Raw genomic sequence first — 11,922 nt, forward strand, 5'->3', positions numbered from 1 at the left:
CACACTGTGGGCGGGAGCGGTCTCTCAGGATACACACACACTGTGGGCGGGAGCGGTCTCTCAGGATACACACACACTGTGGGCGGGAGCGGTCTCTCAGGATACACACACACTGTGGGCGGGAGCGGTCTCTCAGGATACACACACACTGTGGGCGGGAGCGGTCTCTCAGGATACACACACACTGTGGGCGGGAGCGGTCTCTCAGGATACACACACACTGTGGGCGGGAGCGGTCTCTCAGGATACACACACACTGTGGGCGGGAGCGGTCTCTCAGGATACACACACACTGTGGGCGGGAGCGGTCTCTCAGGATACACACACACACTGTGGGCGGGAGCGGTCTCTCAGGATACACACACACTGTGGGCGGGAGCGGTCTCTCAGGATACACACACACTGTGGGCGGGAGCGGTCTCTCAGGATACACACACACTGTGGGCGGGAGCGGTCTCTCAGGATACACACACACTGTGGGCGGGAGCGGTCTCTCAGGATACACACACACTGTGGGCGGGAGCGGTCTCTCAGGATACACACACACTGTGGGCGGGAGCGGTCTCTCAGGATACACACACACTGTGGGCGGGAGCGGTCTCTCAGGATACACACACACTGTGGGCGGGAGCGGTCTCTCAGGATACACACACTGTGGGCGGGAGCGGTCTCTCAGGATACACACACTGTGGGCGGGAGCGGTCTCTCTGGATACACACACGGTGGGCGGGAGCGGTCTCTCTGGATACACACTGTGGGCGGGAGCGGTCTCTCAGGATACACACACTGTGGGCGGGAGCGGTCTCTCTGGATACACACACTGTGGGCGGGAGCGGTCTCTCAGGATACACACACTGTGGGCGGGAGCGGTCTCTCAGGATACACACACTGTGGGCGGGAGCGGTCTCTCAGGATACACACACTGTGGGCGGGAGCGGTCTCTCAGGATACACACACTGTGGGCGGGAGCGGTCTCTCAGGATACACACACTGTGGGCGGGAGCGGTCTCTCAGGATACACACACTGTGGGCGGGAGCGGTCTCTCTGGATACACACACTGTGGACGGGAGCGGACTCTCTGGACACACACACTGTGGGCGGGAGCAGTCTCTCAGGATACACACACTGTGGACGGGAGCGGACTCTCTGGACACACACACTGTGGGCGGGAGCGGACTCTCTGGATACACACACTGTGGGCGGGAGCGGACTCTCTGGATACACACACTGTGGGCGGGAGCGGACTCTCTGGATACACACACTGTGGGCGGGAGCGGACTCTCTGGATACACACACTGTGGGCGGGAGCGGACTCTCTGGATACACACACTGTGGGCGGGAGCGGACTCTCTGGATACACACACTGTGGGCGGGAGCGGACTCTCTGGATACACACACTGTGGGAGGGAGCGGTCTCTCTGGATACACACACTGTGGGAGGGAGCGGTCTCTCTGGATACACACTGTGGGTGGGAGCGGTCTCTTTCTCTCTCTCTATGGATACCTACTGTGGGCGTGAGCTATGTGTGTGTGTCTCTCTCTGTATATATACTGGTGGTGGGAGCTGTCTCTCTGTATACACACACTGTGGGTGGGAGCTGTCTCTCTTTCTCTCTGGATACACACTGTGAGTGGGAGCTGTCTCTATATAAATCCACAAAGGGAGGAGCCGTCTCACCTTCTCTTTCTTGGCTTTATTTGGCATGTCTCTCGCTGTCTCTTGTCCTCTCGGGAGGTCTCTGCAGATTTTCGGCTCGCGTTTGACGTATGACGTCATTATATCGGTGAAGTGACGTTGCAGCGTACGTGTTGCCATGGTAACAAGCCGTTTACCGCTCTGGAAGCATTGGTCGGGTATGTCAGTCAGCGCCGGGACTCCATCTTGCTTCACCCATATTTGCCTGACACGTTCCGCCATCTTGCTTCACCTATTCGTGACCGTGTCCGTGTCCGTCCACTCCCGGTGGCCAATCTCCCTCACAGGGCGGACGTTTCCCGGCTTCCCCGTGCTGATACCTATCTGCTAGAGAGGAAATTACATAAATTGTAGTCAGGCCGGGCCTATGGAGGGCAAATGAGCATTGTGTCAGGAGCCAGAGCGGTGGTCACATGACGAGTGGCCAGGGACCACCAGAGTGGTGGCCACATGAGTAGCGGTCAGGGACCAGAGTGGAGGACACATGAGCAGTGGTCAGGAGCCAGAGTGGAGGACACAAGAGCAGTGGTCAGGGGCCAGAGTGGAGGTCACATGTGCAGTGGTCAGGGGCCATACTGGAGGTCACATGAGTAGTGGTAAGGGGCCAGAGTGGAGGACCCATGAACAGTTGTCAGCGGCCAGAGTGGAGGTCACATGACGAGTGGCCAAGGACCAGAGTGGTGGTCACATGAGTAGTGATCAGGGGCCAGAGTGGAGGACACATAAGTAGTGGTCATGGCCAGAGTGGAGGACACATGAGCAGTGGTCATTGGCCATAGTGGAGGTCACATGAGTAGTGGTTAAGGGCCAGAGTGGAGGACACATGAGTAGTGGTTAGGGGCCAGAGTGGAGGACACATGAGCAGTGGTCATCGGCCAGAGTGGAGGACCCATGAGCAGTGGACAGGGGCCAGCATGAAGGACACATGAACAGTGGTCAGGGGCCAGAGTGGAGGTCACATGAGCAGTGGTCAGGGGCCAGAGTGCAGAACACGTGATCAGGGGCCAGACGGGAGGACACATGAGTAGTGATTAGGGGCCAGAGTGGAGTACACATAAGCAGTGGTCAGCGGCCAGAGTGGAGGACACACGAGCAGTGATCAGGGGCCAGAGTGGAGGTCACATGATGAGTGGCCAAGGACCAGAGTGGTGGTCACATGAGTAGTGATCAGGGGCCAGAGTGGAGGACACATAAGTAGTGGTCATGGGCCAGAGTGCAGGACACATGAGCAGTAGTCATTGGCCAGAGTGGAGGTCACATGAGTAGTGGTTAAGGGCCAGAGTGGAGAACACATGAGCAGTGGTTAGCGGCCAAAGTGGAGGACACATGAGCAGCGGTCAGAAGCCAGCATGGAGGTCACAAGAGCGGTGGTCTGAGGCATATTGCCAGTAGTTAGGGTACAGTGTTGGGGAACACTAAGTCATGGTCGAACGCCAGAGTTGGAGACTCTGCGTAGTGGTCAGAGGCTAGGTACTGCATAATGTGTTTCTCAATGCACACTTAGTGCATGCAACTCTGCCAAAACTCGCACATTCGCCCGGTCGGCCGCAATTGGATTCCCCCCTAAATATGGTGTAACTTGCTACACACACATGCCATGCCTGGGTTCTCTTGGGTACATACGTCCAGTTTCCCCTGTAACGCCCAGTTGTGGGCGGAGAGAAATATCCATGATGTGTGACTCTCAAAATTGTTCGGTGATACATAGAGATGCATACGTTTGCTGCTGAGCATGCTAATTGGAACTTGCGTCTCGAAATCAGGACTTTATGAGTTTGCATTCTGCAGGTTGGTGTTAAATTTAGACACCGTGGGGCCCCCGGTTTCTTATTCAGGTCAAATTCAAACGAGATGAACCAACATTAAATCATTCTCCCCTTAAGCAACCCAGAGTGATTTGTCTCAAGATACATAAACATTTTTGGCAAATAAAATTGTCTTCATGTTTTCCGACTCAGCTACACACAACAAGCTTCACAAGCCGAAAGAAGCTCTAAAAAAAAAAAAAATTCCTAATTTAAGAATATAAAACAATTTTGTTTTAACAAAAATGTTTTTTGTTTTGATTTTTTGCACTTATTACGAAAAAAGTTCTTGTATAGTTATTACATTACACAATAAGTGCAATCATTTTAAGCTATACGGTACGTTTGTACTGAATAAGAGTTGTTCAAAGTACATTATGCTTATATATCATATTAGCTTAATAAATCACAGCTTGTCTTAAGAAGGGGATTTGGTCAGCATAGCGGTGATCGGTATGCCGTTAGTAGGAATACCTACACTGGTCACAAGACCGAATCTGGGATCCTGACAATTATCACAATGCCAGTACTGGAATCCCGATTGCTGGAATCTCGAACATAAGTATGCCGGGGAGGGTTAGGCTGCGGTGAAGGGGGATGTTAGATTAAGGCACTACGAGGTGGGTGGGGGTGTCAGGTCTGTACAGTCTTGTGTTCACGGCTGGTGACCTCAGTGGGCCACTGGTGGATGCAGAGAAGATAAACTTTGGAGGCTTCAGGTAGCTCTTGCACATGAGCAGAAGAGCAAGGAACTGACATAGGGAGGTTGAAGATTACTACCAATGCTGGATGATGGGTTTACAGGTGGGTACTTGGGAAATGCCGAATACCAGGAGTAGAGGCGCGGAGTCTAACCCAGCCGGTGGTCTTCTCCACTGACCTCCGCAGGGGGATTTGGGTTTCGCTACACCTGATGAGCAAGTTGCGGCCCTCTGCTCAGGTTTCCCTGTACAGACACCTGAGAACCTCTGGTATTGACGGGTACTAAGTGAGAGCAGAACCGATCGTAGAAGCCGAAGATGGAAACCAATGGCACTGTTAGACATACTGGAACTGATGGTCAGGTTATCAGACTGGAACCGATGGTCAGGCTATTGGACTGGAACTGACAGCAGAGAGTTTCGGACTGGAACTGATGGCAGAGAGCATTGGACTGGAACCGATGGAAGAGAGTATCTGATTGGAACCGATGGCGGAGAGTATCTGATTGGAACTGATGGCAGAGAGTATCGGACTGGAACCGATGACAAAGAGTATTCTACTGGAACCAATGGCAGAGAGTATCGGACAGGAACCGATGGTCAGAGCCCATTGGACTGAAACCGATGGTCAGAGTGTATCACACTGGAACCAATGTTCAGACAGAGTACTTCCACAAGTTGCAGGAGTTAAGAGTCTGGAGCCTAGAGAAGAAGCCCAGTGAAACGACATTGTTCAAGGCTACTGCTGCTTGTCTGTGAAATCCTTATGTCAATCCTGGAGAGCGGTGATTGGAGGATCTGGTCAGATGCACGCTGCTAGGCCAGGGATTTGTAAAGCAGGGGATTGGTGTGCAGAGTCAGGTGACTGCTGCAGAGTCTGTGGTTGGGTACTCAGCTGTCAGCTGATCGCAAGGGTCATGGCGGCACCCATGTCTGGGTTTTGGAGGGAACTCTGGTGTGGAGGAAATAGGCCTAAATGCTGGGAAAGTGGAGAATGAGCAGGGCACTGTAACGAGCCGTAACTGGAATTAGTATGCCATTCTGGGAACACTGCAGACACAGGAGACCATTTCATGCAAAGGTAAAGCCAGTATAGAGAACCCTGGAATCCAGTTTCGACAGTACCCACACATTCCAAGGAAAGTGCGGATCTGTTGTTGCGTTTGTGGCAGAGTCATGTCACGAATCGCCTGTATTCTATCAGCGGTGAGGTGTCTAAGTCCTTGAGTCAAGCAATGTCCCAAATATTTTACCCTGGTCTGGCACAACTGCAACTTATCCTTTGAAGCCTTGTGTCCCGTTTGGGAAAGATGAAACAGAAGCTGTTTCGTGTCTTTCAAGGACGATTCTAGTGAGTCAGAATATAACAATAAGTCATCAACATACTGTATTAGCACTGATCCACTCTCAGGTTGAAAGGATTGTAAACAGTCATGCAAGGCCTGAGAGAAAATACTCGGGCTGTCAATGAAACCTTGGGGGAGACGAGTCCAGGTGTACTGTACTCCCCTGTATGTAAAAGCAAAAAGGTATTGGCTGTCAGGGTGAAGAGGGACAGAAAAGAAAGGAGAACAGAGGTCAATGACAGTGAAAAATTTTGCCGTAGAGGGAATTTGCATGAGGATGACTGCTGGATTGGGCACTACGGGGAATTGGCTCTCAACTATCTTGTTTATCCCCCTTAGATCCCGCACTAGCCTATAACCCCTCCCCCCCACTCTTTTTCACAGGGAAGATGGGACTATTGGCGGTGCTGGACGTCCTGACTAGGATGTCCTGCTGTAGCAGCCACTCTATGACAGGGTACACTCCTAATTGTACCTCTGGCTTCAGAGGATACTGAGGGATTTTTGGAGCTATCCTACCATCTTTTACTTGTACTACTACTGGAGCTACATTCACCATCAATCCAGTGTCTTGTCCATCTTTGGTCCATAGGGAACCCGGTATTTGTGAGATCATTTCCTCTACCTTTGATGGACACTTGTCTATAACAGTAGAATGCGACATTAGCCTTTGAGGGGTGTCTAATATATCTTGTACTTCTTGAGCGTGGTTCCCAGGTATATCCAAGAAGACACCCTCAGGAGTACAGTATATGACATACCGCATTTTACACAATAAATCTCTGTCGAGTAGATTAGTCGGAGCCGATGCAGCCAGCAGAAAAGAATGTTTGGTTTGCAAAGGCCCTATCGTAATCTCTGCCGGTCTACTCAAAGGGTATTGTTGCACAGTTCCTGTTACTCCCATTGCCGAAATTGTTTTACCCGTGGTTTTTATACCTATCGTTGAATTTAACACTGACCTGGCCGCCCCTGTATCTACGAGAAAAGGTAATGGTACACCAGCTACATCAACCGTTACCTCAGGTTCACTACCAAGGCTAGCAATCAACTTCACTGGCTGCAGACTACAGGTGTGGCCCAACCCCTATTGTGTGTTGAGACCCTCCCGCAGCGCATTGGCAGCTACAATATGTGGGGGGGGTAGCTGAGAATTTTTGGAGGCCTGCCAGTCTCTCCTTGGTGGGTACCTCCTTGTTTCCCCTGCATGTGGCTCGTAATTTCTCCTAAGTGGTCCCTGATCCCAATCATGTGCATTGTAGTGTGGTTCATATCCTGGTCTAGGGGGTCGGTATACATTATGTGTACCTTTATTCTTACATTCCCTCGAGTAATGTCCTACCTGGTGACAAGCATAGCATGTTACTATACGTGACTTACCATCAGGGGTCTGGGGTTTCGGCTGATATGGCTTTTTGGTAAGTGCGTCTATACTTACTGTCATCAGCTTTTCCCCCTGAGACTCCCTGTGCTTACTGATGTTCCTGTCGTGCTCGATAGCGGACTCTCTCAATGCAGCCACCGAGATACCTCTCCAGTTTGGTAGAGAGGTCTGTACCCTTGCTCTTAATGCCTCTTTTAACCCGTCCATTAATACAGTAACAGCTACCTCCCTGTGATGCGCATTATCTTTTATGTCCTCGATCCCAGTGTATCTAGACATTTCCTGCAGTGCTCGATGGAAATATTCGGATGCCATTTCACCTTCCTTTTGTCTTATGTAAAAGATTTTATTCCATTTGACAACAGTAGGGAAATATACTCCTAATTGCAGATTGATTTGCCGTACATTCTCCTGATTGTATTCATCAGTGAGAGGTACTTCTGCGTCTAACTTACAATCAGTTATGAATTTTGCGGGGTCAATATTTGAGGGTAAACATACCCGTAGCACTGTTCACCAATCTTTGTTCGTGGGTTCGTTGGCGTTACCTAACTCTTTAATGAACATCTGGCATCCGACTAGATCTTTTCTGGGATCTGGAAATTCTGACATAATTGACCTTAACTCTACTCGGGACCAGGAACAGTGCATGGCAATGTTCCTGATGGGAGTGACTCCCTGAGCGTCAGTCTTCCCATTGGGGACTGCAATCACCCTGACAGGATTTAATTCAATTACATCATTCTGGTTTGATTCTACAATGTGGCGAGCTATTGTCTCTGCATAATGTATGGTACCGTACTTACCTGTGGACACGACCTCACTTATCCCACCGCTAGGGGGCCTGACTACTGCTCTTGTTGGTTGGGCCGTGCCCATCTGAGTGTCCTGTATGGTGGCTGCTAGAGAGAGTGCCGATATCGTGCTGGGCTCATGTTCCTGCTCGCAGTCCTGGGGAAAATTTTAAATGGGATGCAACTGGCAAGGGTTAGCGTTAGTACATTTATCAATTACTCTCCTATCCTGTACCAATGTACCATTGTCTGTAGCCACTTTCTCCCCCACAATATATGGTGGTGGTGCTGCGGTCGCCATTGTTTTCCCGCTAGGTTTGGAACCTGCTGCGCGAGCTAATTCCCTTTGCACATCCCCCTCCTGTTGCCATAAATTTAAACAATCTGTATGTCTAATCCTTTGTTTCTTGGATTTTATCAGACATATCCTTATCCTTAAGTTCTGTAATACCTCTGGTTCAAAGCTGCCCACCCTAGGGAATGTTACCCTATCTTTGTCAGTCATACGTACCCATTCAGACAAAAAGTCTTCCGTGTGTGATCCATATTTACCACACATAACAAACCTCGCTGACCCCTTGGGCCGCGGCTCTTCAACCTGAACCCTGTCTACAAAACGTCCACCGCTTGTGCAATTGGATCCCATCGCGGACTTTTTCCTTTTTACGCAAGACGGTGAAAGTTCTTAGAGCGCTTTCACCCACTCCTTCTCCGCTGAGTACCACGACTCACTCCAATATTGACCACTGATAGAGTCCGTTATCTACCTTTTAACATTAGCTATATACTAATACCGTGTAGCCGTAATGGCCGCTAAACCACGTGCACGTGCTACGCCCTCCGTACGCTATTTGCGTATGAAGGCCTCGCACGTGGTACGCAAATTACGTACACACGCTACGCTGGGTGTATGGAATACACACAGCGAGCGTACACACAGACAGTACTTTTATAAACTTTAAACACAGAGCCTGATTATACTGTAAGTCTTAGTATTGAGATACTGCAATGATATACCACGGGTTAACCTGGATATTTAAGCAAGCTGTTTGAGTGATTGAGATACATTGAAACCCTTTGTACTAGCTAGAGAAACACAGACACCCTGCTGAGGTTCCAAAACCTTTACTAACGAGATTTAGTTATGTAAAAAGGGAAAAATACAGTTAACATCTTATACACTACAGACTATCATCAATACCTAAACATGATAACTACACATATACAATATACAACATTTTAACAATAACAGAGAGAGAGAGTATGGCAAATACAAACAGAGAACAAGTTGGTTACAGAGAAAAACTTACACACTGGGGAATGATCGCTGCGCAGTCCTGGTCACCAGCTCCATAGTTAGTCAGTGATGAAAACCTTTTGTGGAGAGTAGACTAAGCTGGCCCAAACTGGCTGTTCCTTATATACACTGCATACAGTACACTACAAAGGGACCTATATCTCATTGTTCATTGGACACAGGAATCTGTCTTCACATTACAACAAAAGGTCATAGGTTTGTTTGAACAGGTGGGCTGTGACTATTCCAGACTGCTCAGGTGGGAGGGAATCTCAGGATTCCTACCACATGGACAATGAACCGCAAAATACAGTAAAAGTCCAGAAACTATTTATAGACATAACTATACGCAGGAGCAATTAATCTCTACCTAACCAGCACCGGATTGTTTCTAATAAAATACTCTTCGGTTAGGTACCAAACACCATCGCTCAGACCCTATCTGACCCTTCGTATCATGCAAAGAGGAATTCCTTTGTTCATGAACCAGTTATACTAAACAAACTTACAGTTATTATTAAGGGGACCATTACCTATAAAACATACTATTCGGATTAACTATGTAACGATCGAGTCGCCCACCAGACGCACACAAACTCTACCGTAAATGCACATACCACGCGCCAATGCGCACGGCCGTAGAAGCTCCATTACGCAACTGCGAATATGCGCACGCACGGGAGAGAATGTGCACGTGCAGCGGGCAAGCGCATGGGGTTAACATGGCAACGTGAAGCATGATATTTTTCGACTTTGACAGTCCACCCTTTGGCAGTCATCAATAACTGCCACTTCCTAAAACAGTTCAAACAGAAAAATATATGTCATCATGTAAATACCTTTTTATGATTGGGTAAAGGGAGGAGAGGAGAAGGTGGGAAAAATATGACCTAGTGAGATAGTAGAAGTGTGTGTGTATGAATCCATGTGTTATGATTCCAGCACTCTGGTCAGAGGAGATCTTATGGCAAGGACCGGAGCACTGGAACGGAATGCTGGGGAAGGGAGCAGGACAGGAAAATAGCCCCTGGCGCCCTAACTCTGTTGTCTCACCCGTGTTGTCAGAAATCCCCTGCGAGACTATGGTTTCTTGAGCCCTTGGCAGCCGCGTTTGAAGGGCGGATTATGTCTGCCCAACTTCGATGCCCCCCGGTCTTAATGAGAGACAAAGGGAAACCCGAGACAGGGTGATAACAAGAGGCCCTCTAACTAAACAACCAGGCCAGGGGCTAAGCAAACTCAAAACTATAATATGTGCGGAGAAACCGCCAGGGAAAAGGACAACCAAAATATCCACTTGTCCAATTCTCCTACCCAGCACCGCCGAGTACCAGAGAGGACTTGTGGAAGCGGAACCCTCCGCACATGCTCCAAACACAAAATATAAAAGGTAAAGCGGCTGAGCCGCAACTCACGAACACCACTGGATATAAAACGGTGATCAGTCAGGACTCCAGGGAACCAAACGACCTCTTGGGATGAGATGACAACTCCCGAATACCGGACTTCTGAGGACTGGAATGACCGGATACAGCAGGACTGGAAACAGACTCTCAGCAAACAAAGGCAGCATGCAGGAAGCTATTACCGGCGTCTGTGAGAAGCCCTGGGAGTGTATTTAACAAGGAGTCCTCCAATCAGCTGCTAAAGGCTGATTAGAATAAATGCCGTGCAGCTGCCTTGCTGCACGGCCAGAGAGCAGGTGAATATCTTAATTTCCTAAAGCCTAGCAACGGGGAACGCGGTCCGCCAGTGGCGTCCCCGTTGCTAGGGTCCGTGCGGCTCAGCGCGCCCGGCGTCTAGCGTTGCTAGGGAGCCGGCGGCTGTACGCGCACGGCGTCTCTAGTTGCTAGGCGCCGGGCCGCGCAGACAAGCGGACCCCGGCACCTAACACCATGTTTGAGGGGTCATGTATCATCGTGCCGTACGTGTTTTAAATCAAGCTTCGAGGTATTGCGAAGTATACATTTGAATCCTTCTTATCCCGTATCAAGGGACTGTGGATGGGCTGTCAAACTTTACCGAGCTCTTTTCGGCTTTTGGTTGCAACAAATGGGGGAGCACATTTAGTTGATGATACATGAATGGGGGAAACATGTGAATGCTGATATATGTGTCTATATTCCCTGTCGACTATGTGTGTCATTACCTGAGGGTTGTAGTGGTGAAGGTAAGAAACAACGTTATAAATGCAGTCATAAAACTATGTGAGTTTTAATATGCATTCGCCGATTGAGGTCTTGTCTGATGTCTTGTCTTGATGTACATGTTGTCTGATGTCTCTCGGTGCTTTTGCTATAAATGGCGACAAAAGCTTTTCTAATGTCCATAAAATTACAGTCTCTAAAGTATTTGGGCTTTCGTAAAAAGTTAAAGTCACTAGGGATATTGGGGGTCTGTGGCACAGTTCATCAATGGTCTGTATAAAAGAGGTTGTCAAATTCTTCTTCCAAGCGGATGTCTTTGTACCTTGGAGGAAAACAAAGGAGAAACGGGTGAAAGAAACGGACCGTGGAATCACATTTTCATCACAACATTGTCTCTATCGTTGGGTCATAAATCAAATTAGTTGTTGTTATTACAGTGTCCTCGCTCCTCAGACTCATCACTCTGGTACTACCTGTCACAACTGAGGGCCTGAGCTGACGGGAGGCAGCCTCAGTTGTAGGGGCTGAGATGTACCGGAACCTGGGAGGTTGTATCAGACCCCTGGACATGTAAGTAACATGAATAATAACTGCCCGAAGGCGTGACCACGACAACTTGGATAAAAGTCAATGATGTTTATTATGACAACTCCGCAACACAGCAGCAGTAAAAGAAAACGTAAAAGTCAGCAAATAATAAATACAGTTCCTGGGTACTACAGGATGGCAGGAGCCACAGGGCACTGGTAGT

The 11,922-nt window shown here is 49.2% G+C and overlaps 1 protein-coding gene across 4 annotated transcripts in view; it reads right to left on the minus strand.

The window, feature by feature from the left end:
- PPP2R5D (protein phosphatase 2 regulatory subunit B'delta) overlaps positions 1–1,885 on the minus strand; it is a 155,513-nt gene extending 153,628 nt beyond the window's left edge. For 2 of the 4 annotated variants that reach the window (XM_063918742.1, XM_063918741.1), the window contains exon 1: positions 1,680–1,883. In XM_063918742.1, the coding sequence (XP_063774812.1) occupies positions 1,680–1,817 (138 nt within the window). In that variant the 5' untranslated portion in view covers positions 1,818–1,883. Of the gene's footprint in view, positions 1–1,679 lie in introns of all 4 variants that reach the window. The other 2 variants (XM_063918739.1, XM_063918740.1) reach the window with 2 other exon arrangements.
- Between the last annotated feature and the right edge of the window lie 10,037 nt (positions 1,886–11,922).

This window comes from Pseudophryne corroboree, chromosome 4, assembly GCF_028390025.1.
Source record: "Pseudophryne corroboree isolate aPseCor3 chromosome 4, aPseCor3.hap2, whole genome shotgun sequence".
NCBI classification, from domain to species: Eukaryota; Metazoa; Chordata; class Amphibia; order Anura; family Myobatrachidae; genus Pseudophryne; species Pseudophryne corroboree.